Source organism: Ovis canadensis, chromosome 8 (assembly GCF_042477335.2).
Source record: "Ovis canadensis isolate MfBH-ARS-UI-01 breed Bighorn chromosome 8, ARS-UI_OviCan_v2, whole genome shotgun sequence".
In the NCBI taxonomy this organism is placed as follows: Eukaryota; Metazoa; Chordata; class Mammalia; order Artiodactyla; family Bovidae; genus Ovis; species Ovis canadensis.
In genome coordinates this window covers 62,152,219-62,168,849 of record NC_091252.1, presented here as the reverse complement: position 1 = coordinate 62,168,849, position 16,631 = coordinate 62,152,219, and the positions used below count along the sequence as shown (strand labels likewise).

Sequence of the window (16,631 nt, the reverse complement as noted above, 5' to 3'; positions counted from 1 at the left end):
TCATCTCCGACTCGTTGCAACCCCGTGAACTGTACACCCCATGGGATTCTCCAGGCCAGAATACTGGAGTGGGTAGCCTTTCCCTTCTCCAGGGGATCTTCCCAACCCAGGGATCAAGCTGGGATCTCCTGCATTGCAGGTGGATCCTTTACCAACTGAGCTTTCAGGGAAGCAACTATACTCCAATAAAAATTTTTTTAAAGAAAGAATCCTGGTATCTGGAAGGATACTCGACCATGAGTTAATCTTCTGTGAAGAGAAGAGGGTGCCAGACCATAGGAGTGTCACTCCGTCCCCGGCTCTATCACACTGAGTGGCCTTTGCCTCACAAGGTGAAGCAAAGCCCTCAGGCCTGGCCCCACAGGGCAGTGGCGTCCAGCACACCAGGACTTGTTGGAGCTTAGAGATGTTTATTGAGTAAGTGAGTGAGTGTATGAGCCCATTCCCACCTTGCCAAGCTCCTGTAATTGCCCCAGCTGCGACCGGGTAGAGGCACACAGCCTGGCTTGGACTTCCAGGGGGTTTGTGCCCACTCGGGACCACTCAGAGATGCATCATCTCTGTAGGCCTCCAGGTGGTCACTGAATGTCTAAGAGCAAGAATGTGGGCAGTAAATCAAAGCATGTACAGCACAGAGGGACATGGTCCTGATATGGAGACTGTTGGTGGCCCCTGAGTCCCCAGAGAAGCGACAGCCAATGTGTCAGGGTCGGGTACAGAGGTGGCTGAGGAGCTGGCGACTCACCTCTCTGGTTGCAGAATGCTTCTTGACAGCAGCTGGCCTGACTGCCCGCTCACAGAGTGCTTCTTGGACCACCTGCTTCATGGCTTGCTATGCCAGGAGATCTCTAGCATGCAGAAGATACTCATAGCTTAAAAAAAATTAAACCCTGTTGGTTTCAACCACTGGTCAAATCTCTTATTTTACAAATACAGAAAATACATTAGGAACTAAGAGTCTCTCCCAAGGTCACCAGATTGAAAGGGAGCTGCACCCACACTTGTTCTCTCAACAAGCAGCTCATTCTGCTTTACAAGCCCCACCCAGCTTGTTGAAGAAATTAGATAGAGGGGAGTTGGGAACTGGGGCTTGACTCCCCTTGACATATGGATTCCTCCACATGAAGGGCATACACACACATCTTGTCTGATCTGAAAAAGAGCTGGCTAAACTACTCAAGCATAATCATTCAACATTTATCAATCACCTGCTATGTGCTGGGCCAGCCCCTGCACCCTTATGGAACTTACTATCTTAAAAGGGATATGGACACTGATCAGATTTTTTTTTAAAGTATGCAAAGAAATCAATCATATATAATTACAAAGCATGCTGTGAAGAAAGAAGTCCACAATGCTGGGAGGGCAGGTGTAGGAGGACCTGACCACGTCTGGGGAATTGTCAGAGAGTGTTCTGAGGAACTGACATTTAGGCTAAGATCAGAAAAATGTCCAGGAGGTAACTTGGTAACTAATTATCACTAACCTTTATTGAGCATTTGCCTGAATCAGGCTTCATATGCTTCATTAACTTCTTAAATCCTCTCAGGAACCCTCCAAGTCAGGTATGGTTACATTCTCCATTTACAGATGAATAAACTCAAGCAAAAAGAAAAAAATAGAAATAATTCACCCGTGGGCCTCTGGTTCTGAGTCTTACTCTATGTTCGTAACTGTGAACGTGAGTGTAGTGTGAGGATGGAAGATGCTAAGATTGCTGAAGTGCAGGGCAGAAGGTCCGCATGAAGCTGATCTCTAGCAGCCTCAGCCTGCAGGAGCTTGAAGTGGGGCTTTGGTTCCTGGCCAGAGATCCAGTCAAGCTGCAGCTATGAGAGCACCAAATCCTAGCCACTAGACTAGTGGTCAATGACAAGAACCTGGCCCTTCAGCTTTGCAGAAAATTCCCACAAAGAAGGAAAGTAGTGAAACAAATAAAGCACTTATGAAAAGGAACAGAGAGTCCTGTATGTGTGGGTAGATTTATGGATAGACTCAGGGAGTGTCACTCCCTCCTGGTAGCTTGAATTACTTATATGGGGCATTTCTTCTGGGTTCCCATTGATTTGCCTGGTTCAGAGTTCATATTTGGTGTAGGATCCCCCCATATGTGTACATGCATCTCTTAGCCAAGATGGATTCTACCAAAGAAGCCTATGGGTAGTTAGTATCACTTACCATCACTCCCCTTTGACCTCCAAGGAGTCTTCCTACACATATGTAGTCAGGGAGGTCTTCTGACTTCAAGAATAAGAAATAATGTGGTCTTTTTTCTTCTATTTGGGCAGGGCTTAGGCTCTTTTGATTGTCCTGCTATTTTCATCCTGTGGTATCTGCCCTGGGGGTGTTGGGGGGTGGGCATCTACCTCTTGCCTCAAAGCAGGGCCACATCATGTAGGTCTGATAGGTTATAATGTTCATGACAAAAATTACAATATTGCTACAAACCGAATTTGGGTCTGCTTGCCCCACCATGCAGAAAAGCCTGTCTACTAACATCAGGTTGTAGTGAGAGAAAGTACAGCATTCATTTGCCAAGTGCTAAGCAAGGAGGATGGATAACTTGTGCTCAGAAGACCCAAACTCTCCAATGGCTTTCAGGGGACAATTTTGAAAGGCAGTTTTGGGGGTAAGAGTTACAGCTGGTGCACCTTCTTCTGCTTGGTGGTAGTGAGGAAACTGTGGTATTTCAGGAATCCTAATCATCAGTCTTCTGGTTCAATTGGTCTGGGATTTGCATGCATGTGGTCAGCATAGAGTCACCATTCTCCACTTGGATGAGGGTGGGGGGAACGACTCAAAGCTATATGTCAGATTGTTATGTATATCCCTTGTGGAGACTCCAGGATTCCGTTTTTCCTCCCCCGCCACTAAGTTATTATTTTTAAGCTGTCGTTGGTTTTCTTGCTTGACTATGTTCCCTTTGTTTCTTCAGCCTCTCACCTCCCTAATTAGTAACTGCTTGAGTCTTTGGAACCCAGGGAAAGTCTAGGAGACTAAAGCCTTTTTCTACAAATGAGAAATAGGGAACAGGGAGGGACTATTTTTTACCTCGGAAGGCCCTGCAGGGTCCTGATCAGTTTTGCTGTTCTCCCTAAGGCCAGTGATAGACGGCATCATCCACTCAATGGACATGAGTTTGAGCAAACTCCAGGAGATAGTGAAGGACAGGGAAGCCTGGTGTGCTACAGTCCATGGGGTGGCAAAGAGTCGGACATGACTTGGCGACTGAACAACAACTCAGGCCATAGGAAATGTTTTAAACCAGGGAGTATTTAGTTATGTTTAGAAAGATCACTCAGGCTGTTGTGGGGAAACTGGATCAGAAAGAGGAAAAGAAGAGATAGATAGATAAATAGACACCAGTTAGGAGGCTGCACAGTGGCCCAGGGACAAGATAATGGTGACCAAGGTGTGACTCTTTCTGAGATGTTGAGGAGTAAACAGGTGAAAGCAAGCGCTTCCCAGTCATTTAAAAGAGAGACTCAAGTCCCTTAGAAGCATCGATGTGAAATATGCAAATTACCAAGTACTTTAATCCGGTCCTTTTATAGGAATATTGGAAGTTCTTGGGGCTTCCCTGATAGCTCAGTTGAGTTGGTAAAGAATCTACCTGCAATGCAGGAGACGCTGGTTCAATTCTTGGGTCGGGAAGATCCACTGGAGAAGAGGGTAGGCTACTCACTCCAGTATTCTTGGGCTTCCTGTATGGCTCAGCTGGTAAAGGATCTGCCTGCAATGTGGGAGACCTGGGTTCAGTCCCGAGGTTGGGAAGATTCCCTGGAGAAGGGAAAAACTATCCACTCCAGTATTTTGGCCTGGAGACTCTATGGATGGTATAGTCCATGGGGCCACAAAGAGTCGGACACGACTGAGCAACTGAACTGAATTGAACTAAAGCCACTTTCACTTTCACTTTGGAAATTCTGAGACCAATCCCATTATACATTAAAATCATCACACGGACGGCCTCAAACATTCTACAGTTCATTCAGCCAGGACTTCCCCAGAGGCCCAGTGATAAGACTTCACTTTCTAACGTCAGGAGTGCAGGTCCGATCCCTGGGCAGGGATCCACATGCCTCATGGCCAAAAATCCAAAGCATAAAACGGAAGCAGTCCCGTAACAAATCCAATAAAGATTTAAACATAAGCAATTCATTCAGCCAAGTGGGAACTGTGTTGAAGGCCTGCTCGCTGGCATCTCTGTGGCCGCATGATCCATCCTCTGGCCCTCCAGACAGGCACTTGTCAAGGCCAGCGCTGGGAACCCCCACGTCCTGAGGGGCTGCTCCCTCCCTGTGGGAAATGCCCGGTGACCAGGTGAAAATGTCAGCCCACACCTCCTACCTCCTCAGGCTTGCTCCCAAGACTATTTGTTTGCCAAATGGCTGAAATAGAGTTCTGGTAAACCATTTCTCCCCCACCAAGAGAACAAGCTGGGGATCTAAAGACGTGTGGCTCCGTGTGTGGAGAGAATATTTGGCGCCTGACCATCTTTGGCTGAATAGAGAGCTGTGGAAACTGAATGGTTTCCCTGGATTGCATTTCTCTGCCAGCGGTTTTCTGGGGTTGACGAGTAGAAGGGAAGCAGAGTTGTGGAGAAGGCTGACCTGAGCCAAACTAGACTGGTTGTTGCCTCAGCCGTGTGGGAAGCGTCCTCCTTGTTCCTAATTAGGTCCATCTGAGACGGAGATGACACATCATTTGTTCTAACAAAAGGCACATCAAGGCCTTTCAGGAGCTAGAGAAGGTCCCTGTCCTTCAGGAGCTGGGGGTTGGTGGCTCCTATTTCTAAAGAGCAAGCTGATCTGCTAAGACATCTGACTGAATAGTTGGGTTCCAAAATTTTACATTCTGTTTAAATTCAGATATATTTATGGAAGGCAGAATAATAGAGGCCAAAATAGTCAGGCTTGCCCGTCTCAACTCTCCAGGAATCTGCTAGATTCCTTTCTGAAACAGACTTAGTGCCTTTTCCTCCTGGATGGGGTGTTCTGCGCCACCTCGTGGACATAATGGAAACTGCATCTTGCCAAGGTTCTCTGAGCTCAAAGGAGGAACCCTCCCCAGCTGAAGGGGTGGAGGAGGGCTGCTATACCCCCTTCCTCTGAAGTAAAAAGCAGGCTCCAAGCTGGTCCAAAACAGGACCACCACAGAACCGATTGAGGATGGTGTGAGCATTAACCTTCCTTGCTATTCTGCAATACGTCCAACCATCTATGACAGTCCTAGCCACCATCTGTTGTGATCCGTGCAAATGGAGATGGGACATGGCCTGCTCTGGATCTCAAGTCAGGTGCCTTTGTAAAAATAAAGTTCCAAGGCTTTTTTCTTTTTCCATGGGAAGCAAGAAAATGGGAAATTAATATGGGCAACAGCTTGTTCCTGCTTGTGGGATGTTGGTATTTGTAGCATGTCTGCTCTGGGATTACTGAGGACAAGAACAAAGGCAGGACTGGGTTTTTCATAAAACATTCACCCCAGCTTGTCTTCAGTGAAGAGTAAAGCCCGGACACAGCTTGGAGCACAAAGACGCAGCCTCTAGGCTTGCACTTGCTTTGGGCAGTGGCCTTTGGAAACCAACTCTTACAGGCTTCTGAAAACAGCACATCATTGGCTGTGTCGGGAGGTGGAGAGAACAGAAGCTCCAGTGCCTCACAATCCTGTTTGCAACCCCCCTCCTTCACAGACCAGCTGCATAACCTTGTACACAAGGTGTACAGTCTGTTCAGTGGGGGCAATAATAGGAGCTGCCTCGCGGGGTGCCTGGAGGGCTAACCTAGATCTAGTCCAGGACTGGCTCCTGGCTGACTCTCATAACTGGTCCAGTGAGCAGCCAACATGAGCTGAAGTTGCCCGGGCCCTCTGTGAACATCCAATAGGAAGCGCTGGTGGTGGGTGTGTGGAGAGAGGTGATAGAAACAGTGGCAGGTCAAGGGTACCTGTTTCACTGCCTCTGACTCAGGACAGCCCAAATGAGGTCCTGGTCTCTGTGGAGGTGAGACAGGACATGCAGGGTACCCACAGGAGGTTGCAGCTACAGAATTGAAACATGTCAGGTGAGGTGATCAGAGACCAGGGCTCAGGGTCCCACTGCCCAGGCTGCCACCCTCCCACGGGCCCGTGTCTAGAAGGCAATGCTGGGGCAGGTCTCAGCGTCTGGCTGATACGTGGCACTCAGGTTCTCCCAGGGCTCCCCTTGGAGACAGAATTCAGCAGAACTTAGCGGGTCCGTGGTCTGGCTGGGGCGCGTGCTGTGTGCGCTGGTCAGCTCCCGGCATGAGCTGTTCCACAGGGCACCAAGGGGACACAGAACTCAGCGACAAAACCTAGGGATGGCCCTTTGGCATTTCTTTTTTTTTTGTTTAATTAAAGTACAGTTGATTTACCATGTTAATTTCTCATCATCTCCATTAAAGAGTCTAAGTTCTGAATGTGTGTCTAGAGTTTCCAAGAGGTTGCCATCCTCTCATAAGGGAAAGAAATACACATGTAATGAGTTTCTACTGTATCCCAGACATTACGCAAGGGAGATTAGATGTTTCATCCTCACAATAGCCCCAGGAATTATTTTGCCCGTTGTACAGGTGGGGAAGGCCTTCCCTGATGGGTCAGCGGATAAAGAGTCTGCCTGCAATGTAGGAGACACAGGAGATTTAGGTTTGATCTGGAGTGAGCAGGCTACTCACTCCAGTATTCTTGCCTAGAGAATTCCATGGACAGAGGAGCCTGGTGGGCTACAGTCCATAGGGTCGCAAAGAGTCGAACAAGACTGAGCAACTAAACAGCCGACAGGTGGGAAAACTGAAGCTCAGGGACGTGAAGTGACTTGGCTACTCCACCTGGCTGGTGAGAGTGCAGCCGGGTCAGGATGGAGACAGGAGAGTTTAGCAGTGTCGTATCTTTGTGTGCCCCCAGCACCGGGCACGGTGCCCTGGACTTAGGAAGAGCTTAGCAAATGTCTGCTGGGTTGAGAATGGGAGGATTCATGTGCCAAAAGGGCATTTGGAAACTGGGGCAGATGACAAAGCTGGGCTCTGAAAGACCAGCTGTGTAGAGCAGCAGCTGGGGAATCATTGGTTCAGAATTTGCAGTCACCTGGCCGGCGGCCTGCGGGCCCACAGCCAGCTGTGAACAAGGCCTGACTTGATCAGCTTTGGATCTTTCATTGCAGGCAATCCACCTTCCAAAGAGGTGCCAGCAGGGCAGTACCCATTCATAGTCACTTCTGATGATGGACGGAAGGTTCCTGTGGTCCAGGCCTATGCTTTTGGCAAATACCTAGGCTATTTGAAGGTTGAGTTTGATGAAAAAGGAAATGTTGTCACTTCACATGGAAATCCCATTCTTCTCAACAGCAGCATCCCAGAAGGTATGTGAAATTCAGGGCAGTGATCCACCGATCCCAAAATTAGATGGCTGGATTGTGTTTTATTTGCTTTGTTAATGTTTCAGGACAATGTTTCTGAAGAACTGAGTTTCTTCCTTGAGTTTACCCTACTATCTTCTTGGATAAGATTTAAAACACACCCAAATTTCAGAAGTCCCCATGGGCTTCTCCAGGCCCTCTCAGCACCAGACACTGCGACACTGCTTATTGTGCTTTTTTCAGCTCTACCCTGGCACAGGAGAACCACTCTCAGCTCATGTCCCAGAGGAGAGCTGGGGGAGAGCTGGGTTCAGATCAAAGACTGCTGATCAGGGGCCCTGGAGAGTCAGAGCTTCTGACAGCCAGAGGGAGAGGCCAGGACCCCATAGCAGGACCTCTCATCCCTTTACCTGCCCAAGTATAAGCATAATCATTGCCCCCATCTGCACCATGGATGCTATCCCCGGTGGGCCAGCAGGTAGTCAGATGTGATGAGCTGATTTTGGTTCACTTGGCATTTTAAGATCCAAGCAGGGCCTTATTTCCAGGAAACAGAACAGATGTGCCTAAGGAAATTTCCTGGTCAAAAACCAAAATGTACACACATATGGTGAAGAACTGTAGACTCACGCCAGGTTAGCTGAATGATGTTTCAGTCTTTCTCTCACATTTAAGCCAGTGTGAGATCTGCTCTAACTGCAGGCTGATTTGTTTGTTTTCTTCTAGATCCAAACATAAAAGCAGACATTAACAAATGGCGGGTAAAATTAGATAACTATTCGACCCAGGAATTGGGGAAAACAATTGTCTATCTGGATGGCACCGCTCAGTCGTGCCGCTTTCGAGAATGCAACATGGGCAACCTGATTTGCGATGCTATGGTGAGTGGTTCCCGGGAGAGCAGAGCCCACGCCTAGGGAGGGTGGAGGAGAGACAGAAGGAGGGAGGGAGGATGTGAGGACCGACCACCTGACACAGAAGCGAAGACGTTTAAAGCTTAATGCCCAAATAGGTAACCAAAGAGGACCTGCTGCTTAGCACAGGGAGCTCGACTCAGTGCCCTGTGGTGACCTACAAGGGAAGGAAATCAGAAAAGGGGAGGATACACATATAACATACAGCTGATTCACTCTGCTATACAGCAGAAACGAACAAAACATTATAAGCAACTATACTCCAGTGAAAATGTTTTTTAACAATTAATGCCCAGACAAAAGCTTGGTGTGGATTCGCACTGAGTACCCTGGGAAGGTGCCTGAACCATACCAGTGGACCATCCCTGTTTTGTAGAAAGTTTTCACTTTTATCTCAGGTTCATGAGGTTTGTTAACAAAATAAGCCACTTGTTATATACAAATAAATAATAGAAACATTTATTAGAGAAGTATCTAGCTTACTTTCAATATACTAACACTAAAAGAAAAGAGAAATAGGAACAGCAGAGGGATGCATCACCAAACTGGGGGTTGACTAACAGACAAACAGTGCTGGGAAGCCCCGTGACATAGCACATCCGGAGTTCCAACTGGGAAAAGGTCCAAGGCAGCATGTCTGCTCTGCGGATGAGACTTCAAGGGCTGCAGTCTGGGGTTCCTGCTCACAATCCCCAGGCTGCAAACCATCATCATCAGTCTGCGAGCAAAACTGCAGCTCTGGTATTATGTTAATCTTTTTCATGTAGATTACGTAGGTCTTGGAAAAGACCCCGGTGCTGGGAAAGATTGAAGGCAGGAGGAGAAGGGAGCTACAGACGATGAGATGGTTCGATGACATCATCGACTCAATGGACATGAGTCTGAGCAAACTCCAAGAGATAGCAAAGGATGGGGAAGCCAGGGGGGTTGCAAAGAGTCAGACACGACTGAGCGTCTGAACAGCAACCACCTTTTTTTACAATGCTGTTTGCTTTGTTCTGCAAATCGTGGAATGTTGTTAAGTCCCAGTCGATTGGTCCTGGTTGGCCAGATGGCTCAGCAAAGGTCCTCCCTCTATCTATCTATGGTGGCTCTCAGCCAACCCTCACAGCAGGCATGGCTGACACTCACAGCAGCAGTCAGGGCTATGTACAGGCAGGTTAGAAGCAAGGTCAGAGGCCTGCTCTGCTTTGTCTCCGAAGCCTAAACAAGACTATTTAACCTCTTTATTGCTGGACAAGAATGAAACCTTTACTTCGAGGTGCTCATCTTAAGTGTCTGAATTTTGGTTATGGCTTTCCTTTTGAAAGATGACCTGACTCCACAAACTCTGCTTCTCTGAAGATGTGGACATAGTAGATAAAACACTTTTGCTTGGGCCTAAAAAGGCCAGGCTGCGTTTCCCTGATCTGTCTCCTCTTGGCCCTGAGAACTTGGCCTTGTGGGAACAGCCTTCACAAGCAGAGAACGATGACATGTAGTTATCCTTAGGATAGTAAGTCCCATGGTGAGTGAGATCTCACACCCAAAGCACCCCTCTGTCCACCTGTCTGCGGGCAGCCCCCCAGGGGCCATGCCGAACGGAGGTCTCAGGGTCAAACTCACCATGCCCAGGGGAACCCAGGGGAACCCAGGGGGCCTTGGCTCCATGCCTGGTATCTAGGATGAAGCCACACTCAATAGAAGTCTGCCAAGTACTGATCTATGTTATTGTATGGCAGAAACCAATACAATATTGTAAAGCAATTATCCTTCAATTAAAAATAATTTTTAAAAAAAGCCTGCCAAGTAAATGACAACACTCATACTTCCCAAGGCAGGACCAGCGCTGGCTCCTAAGCACCATGCAATCCACGTGAGACAAGCAGCTGTAGAGAAGCCAGAGTGTGACTGTGTGGAGGCAGGAGTGCAAGGAAACACCCCAGGCTCTAGCAGTGCTCCCCGCACATGAAGGAGTCCCTCCTCCCGTGTCAGGAACACTGCCGTGGTGCTGTCCTCCTGGCCGCGACCCCGTGTCTCCCTCACCTCCTCCACCATCCTATTTTTTCAAATGAGAATGTATTCATTTTATTTCTTGTCACTAAATGCATATTAAGTAAAAGAAAAGACTGGAATTCCATCTCAGGGGCTGTCTCTCTCTGTGTCTCCAAAATTGCCAGCTTGGGAACTGGCTGGGGACCTAGACCAGGATGCCAGGATTCTTGGTGGCCCAAGGTCTAGAGCTGAAAGGGTTCTGGGCTCTGCCCTCAGGAGCAAGTGTGGGGCCTGTCCTGTGGGAGCAGCCCTGTGAGCCACTCTGCACAGGGGCCCCCGGCCTTTGCTGGGGGTTGGGGGGTGGGCTTTGCTCAGGGCCCCTGCTCTGGGGATGCAGGGTCTTAGGAGAGGGTCTCAGAGCTGCTGGCTGCTCAGAGTCTTCCCTGGGACTGGTCACAATATCTTATTGTTGCTTCTCAGATCATAAAGCTAGTTTTGACAAGTTACACTTGAGAGAGCTCCGGGCACACAGGGGCAGAAGAAAAGCAGCTTCATTTCTGGGAATGAACCCTCAGAAAGAAGGCTCAGAGTAACAAGTGTAAATTCCTGCTGCTGTTGCAGATTAACAACAACCTGAGACACCCGGATGAGATGTCCTGGAACCACGTGTCCATGTGCATTTTAAATGGAGGTGGCATCCGGTCGCCCATTGACGAGCGGAACAATGGTATGCTCCTGGACCCGGCCTCAGCTCTCTGTCTGACCAGCTCCCCAAACCTGGCCACGGGCAGCCTTAGCTCCTCTGTGCTGCCAGCCACAACCCACAGTGCCAGGCCCCTCAGCTTGGGTTAGCTGCCACTCAAGTCAGCACCCCACCTACAGGGCACATGCACACTTGTATTCTCGACGCGCACTTGCATTCTTGGATGCATGTGCACACAGAGGGAGCAGTTAGCCTTAGTGGAACCCAGCTTTACCTAAACTTCTGACTTGGGACTTGCCTGGTGGTCCAGTGGTTAAGATTCTGCAACTCCAATGCAGGGGGCACGGGTTCGAGCCCTGGTCGGGGAACTACGGTCCCACATGCTGTGCAGTGCAGCCAAAAATTTAAAAAAATCAAACTTCTGACTCACATGAATCATTGACTGATTTATGCAAAATAGTGACAGTTTCCACCTGGATATCTGGAAAGAGGAGGACAAAATTGCCAATCTCAAGCCCTGGACAAAACAGCTGGACAACTTCCTTTAGTGCATTTACAGATATCCTGGATTATAGCACATGGTAAAACCAGCCAACCAGACAGATATTCAAGACACTCCCGTCATCTTCCCTGCGTACGTGCATGCTAAGTCACTTCAGTCGAGTCCAACTCTGTGCAACCCTATGGACTTGTAGCCCGCCAGGCTCCTCTGTCCATGGGATTCTCCAGGCAAGAATACTGGAGTGGGTTGTCATGGCCTCATCCAGGGGATCTTCCCAACCCAGTGATCAAACCCGGGCCTCTCATGTCTCCTGCATTGGCAGGTGGGTTTTTTACCACTGACCCACCTGATTAGGAAGCCCTAATCATCTTCCCTGATATACTGTCAAAATAGTCTCAGTGAAGGAGGGCACAGCCAGGGGCCTCCTGATCCCTGTCTTCCCGAGCATCAGGAACACTCAGACTGTGCTGTCCTCATAGCCTCCTCGTGGCCCCGTCTCCTTTACCTCCTCTGCGGACAATGGGCTTGTTCACAAGCCATTTTCCCTCTGGCCTCATCTGTGACTACCCTCAGGCACGATTACCTGGGAGAACCTGGCTGCTGTGTTGCCCTTTGGAGGCACCTTTGACCTGATCCAGTTAAAAGGCTCCACCCTGAAGAAGGCCTTCGAGCACAGTGTGTACCGCTACGGCCAGGCCACGGGCGAGTTTCTGCAGGTGGGAGGTAAGTCACCTTCCAAGGTGAGGGGAGGCTTCCTGCTGGTTGGCTTAGCTCCCCGCCTCACCAGGACGTCCTGGCCAGGTTTGCTTGGGCTTCACACACCCAGCACCAATGCACAGTCTTTCAGTGGCTGTGGACTCCCAGACCACTGAGAATAGGTCGGGGTCAAAGCCCCAGGGCCCTGAAAATGAGCAATATTTGCCAACTCTGATTTGGACATCAGACGATCTTCTCTGAGGAGCTAGCCCTCTGGGTCTAAGCAGGTCAGCTGCCTTGAGGTCTGCTGCTGCTGCTGCTAAGTTGCTTCAGTCGTGTCCGACTCTGTGCGACCCCACAGACGGCAGCCCACCAGGCTCCCCCGTCCCTGGGATTCTCCAGGCAAGAACACTGGAGTGGGTTGCCATTTCCTGCTCCAGTTCGTGAAAGTGAAAAAAAGTGAAAGTGAAGTCGCTCAGTTGTGTCCAACTCTTAGCGACCCCATGGACCGTAGCCTACCAGGCTCCTCCGTCCATGGGATTTTCTAGGCAAGAGTACTGGAGTGGGGTGCCATTGCCTTCTACCTTAGTTGTTTAAACATTCAATATTCTTTGTAAAAACAAAAACAAACCCTTTTCTGTTCCATTGCCTGGTAATTGCCTTGAAGCATGCATAGGTTCAAGGGAATGCAATGTCCGATCACTATAAACAAAGATGATTTCTGCCAGGGGCAGCCAGGACAAGACATTGGAATCTGGTTCTAGTTCCAATGGGACCTGGGGCAAGTCTTCATTCAGCCTCTCAGAGAACAGTAAGAAAATGTGCCTGCTTATCTTATGGATTGCCATGGAAGTGGAAGGAAAATAAATGATTCCCAAATTGTTAAGGACTTCTAAAGTGCTTTTGTCAATCACTGATTCCACAGCCCAATGAGTTAAAATTAATATGAATAATCTTAATTGACTCTGACACCACAGTCCGACCTCACTGTTTGTACTATAGATGGTAGGCCCCACTTGAGGGGTCTGATTGCTTTTCAAGTCTTCCCCCTTCTGGGAAGTCCCAGAGCACCTCACTACTGGGACTGAGGGGCTGCAGAGGTTGGTGGAGTCCCACCTGCTGCCTATAGGGTTGCCCAGATATTGTGTTTTCCAGGAGAGAGCAGAGGGAACAGAGAGAGGCACTGTGTTGGGTAGCTGTATGTTTCGCAGAAGTCACCCAGGCCAAATTATTAACTATTTGTTGGTCAGCAAAATGGTAAATATCCTGTATCTCTCATCTGTTCCTCATTTTCCAAAGCTACTGAACCAAGTTGCTGGACCGATTAATTCATGAAGTGAATTAAAAAAAGGTGTGGTTTCTCCCTGCAGAGTCCCAGATTGCCCACCTTGGGCTAGAGCCAGTTTCCCTTCCAGGGGTTCTCACGCCTCCCAGAAAGACTCAAGGATAAACTTAACCAGATACAGTAGCTCCAACGTCACTTCAGCTCTCTTGCTGAAGTTTCGCTCAAACTAAATGAAAACTAAGCCGCAGCCCCCTAACTCCAGATTTGGGCCAAAATCTTTCTCAGAAAACAAAAATTTTCCTTTGGATCTAGTGAAAACCTACAGCCTCATTTCTTTTCTAGGAATTCACGTGGTGTACGATATTTCCCGAAACCCTGGGGACAGGGTCGTCAAACTAGAGGTTCTTTGCACCCAGTGTCGTGTGCCCAGTTATGAGCCTCTCAGAATGGATAAGGTGTACAAGGTGATCCTCCCAAGCTTCCTTGTCAGTGGTGGAGATGGGTTCCGGATGATAAAAGATGAAATGATAAAACATGACTCTGGTAAGCACAAGCGTCTCTTCCCCTCCCTAACCCAAAGGTACCCGAGAACAGAACAGATCCCAAGAGGGGGGCAGCCCACGATGACACCAGGAGGGCAAAGCCAGAAACCAGATCTGCCCCTACAGCCAGCTCCCTCCCACTTTGTTCGGAAACAGCCTAGCGAAGTAGTCTCACCTCTCCCCAGCACTCAACCCATCCATCCACACCCCGGGAAAACATATTTTTACATCAAAAAGTGTTTTAAAACTTTTAAAAGTGCAGCTAAGCAGCTATTTAAATTGTGAAATATAAACATGTGGCATTTTTAGGTTGGATGCGGGAAACCATATTAAATCGTCTCAACTTTTAAAAAATTTATTTTGGGGTGGGTCTTGGTTAGTTTGCTCGGGCTTTTTCTCTTTTAGTTGCAGCTAGCAAGGGGCTACTCCTGGTTGCAGTGCCCACGCTCCTCACTGCGGTGGCTTTTCTCGTTGCAGAGCTCAGGCTCTGAAACAGGCTCAGCAGTTGTGGCACAAGGGCTTAGATGCTCCACTCTGTGTGCAGTCTTCCCAGATCAGGGATTGAACCCCTGTCTCCTGCACTGGCAGGCAGATTCTTACCCACTGCACCACCAGGAAAGCCCCCAAATCACCTCAACTTTCTTGAAGAAGCTTTTGGTGTGAGAAGGTCAGGTAGGCACAAATGGGATATGCCCCCTGCCCCATTCAGCACAATGTGTTGGTGGAGGACATCATAGGAACCACCAAGTTGACCCCAGGTGAGGGTCATTATACCCCAGCCTCATTTTCAAAAATTCAATTGAGAACCACTTCCTGCGCGTGGAGTACACTGCCAGTACACGACCCCTTCCTGTTCTCCAGGGCAAAACCTACTGTGTTGACAAGACACCCGCACAGCTTCTCTGCGTCCGTCTCTACGGCCTTATCATGAGGATCCTGCCACCATAGCTGCATATCCCAAGGAGGGTGGAGGGCAGAGTCAGGGCCAAGGAGGCAGCCCTTCCTGGGAGGAAAGGCGCCAGCTACTTCCAACCATTCCATGATAGGAAGTGGAAAGGCAGGCTTAGAAGGTGTCCTCTTGAGTCCTGCATGAAACAAAGTTAATGGCTGTGTATCACTCAAGCCCAGACTAGTGAGTGCTGGAGAGAAAGATCTCACATGGAAGGCTGAGAAAGCTTTGGCCGCAAGTGTTCTCAGCCCTCATCATACATTAGAATCACTTGGGGAGTATTTTAAATTAAATACCAGCTTGGTCCTGTCTTTTAAGAGAGTCTGATTTATTTGGTTGGAGCAAAAGGCTTTGCAGTGATTCTGATGTATACCCAGGGGTGAGAACCACTGCAGAGAAGGGTTCTTTTTAAGTACTATAGTAATACATTGTTTTATTGAGGTATAATTGAAATATAGCATTAGTTTCAGGTATAAAACATGATTCCATTTTGTATATAGTGCAAAATGATCACCACGTTAAGTCCAATTAATGTCACCTTACATAATTACAAATTTTCTTGTAATGAGGACTTCTAAGATCTATTCTTGTATCAATGTTCAAATATGCAATAGTATTAATAACTATATTCACTATGCTATACATTACAGCCTCAGGACTTATTTATAACTGGAAGTTTGTATTAACTTTTGACTCCCTTCACCCATTTGCATCCTCACCCAATCCCAACTCCCTCCACCTCTAGGAACCATCAGTCTGTTCTCTGTAACTGAGCTTGCTTGCTTTGCTGTTGTTGAATTTATGGCATTTGTCTTGTCTGAATTATTTCACTTAGCATAATGTCCTCAAGGGCCATCCATGTAGTTGCAAATGGCAAAAGGTCATTTTTTAAAATAGCTGAAGAGTATTTCATTGTATATATATACACACATCTTTATTCATCCATCCGTTAATGGACATTTGTTTCCTTATGCTTCCCTGGTGGCTTAGATGGTAAAGAATCTGCCTGCAATGCCAGAGATCTGGGTCCCGTCCCGGGGTTGGGAAGATCCCCTGGAGGAGGAAATGGCAACCCACTCCAGTATTCTTGCCTGGGGAATTCCATGGACAGAAGGCCCTGGCAGGCTACAGTCCATGGAGTCGCAAAGAATTGGACACAGCTGAGTGACTAACACACTTCCTTATCTTGGCTATTGTAAATAATGCTGTAATGAGCGCAGAAGTGCACATATCTTTTCAAATTAGTATTTTCATTTTCTTAGATATATACTCAGGAGTGGAACTGTTGAATCATTTGGGAGTTCTATTTTCAATTTCTTGAGGAGCCTCCTACTATATTTCTTAGCAGCTGCACCAATTTACATTTTTGCACACAATGCACAAGAGCTCCTTTTCTCCACATCCTCACTGACATTTTTTGTCGTTTTGGTCATAGTTGTTCTAACAGGTGTGAGGTGGTAACTCTTTGTGGTTTTGATTTGCATTTCTCTGATAACTCATGATATTGAGCATATTTTCATGTGGTTTTGGTCATCTGCATTTCTTTGGAAAAACATGTCAGATCCTCTGCCCATCTTTTAATCAGATTTTTTTGGGGGTAGGCTATTGAGCTGTGTGCATTCTTTACAGATTTTGGGTATTAACCGCTTATCAGATTTATGATTTGAAGTGGTACTTTTAAAATAAAAGTCTGTCAG

General features: G+C 47.9%; 1 protein-coding gene across 1 annotated transcript in view; it reads left to right on the top strand.

Moving 5' to 3' along the window:
* Nucleotides 1–16,631, top strand: part of NT5E (5'-nucleotidase ecto) — a 70,322-nt gene that overhangs the window by 50,958 nt on the left and 2,733 nt on the right. Inside the window, exons 4-8 of the mRNA XM_069598336.1 lie at nt 7,175–7,372; nt 8,096–8,250; nt 10,879–10,984; nt 12,036–12,185; nt 13,786–13,986. Of these exons, the coding sequence (XP_069454437.1) occupies nt 7,175–7,372; nt 8,096–8,250; nt 10,879–10,984; nt 12,036–12,185; nt 13,786–13,986 (810 nt within the window). The remainder of the gene's footprint in view (nt 1–7,174; nt 7,373–8,095; nt 8,251–10,878; nt 10,985–12,035; nt 12,186–13,785; nt 13,987–16,631) is intronic.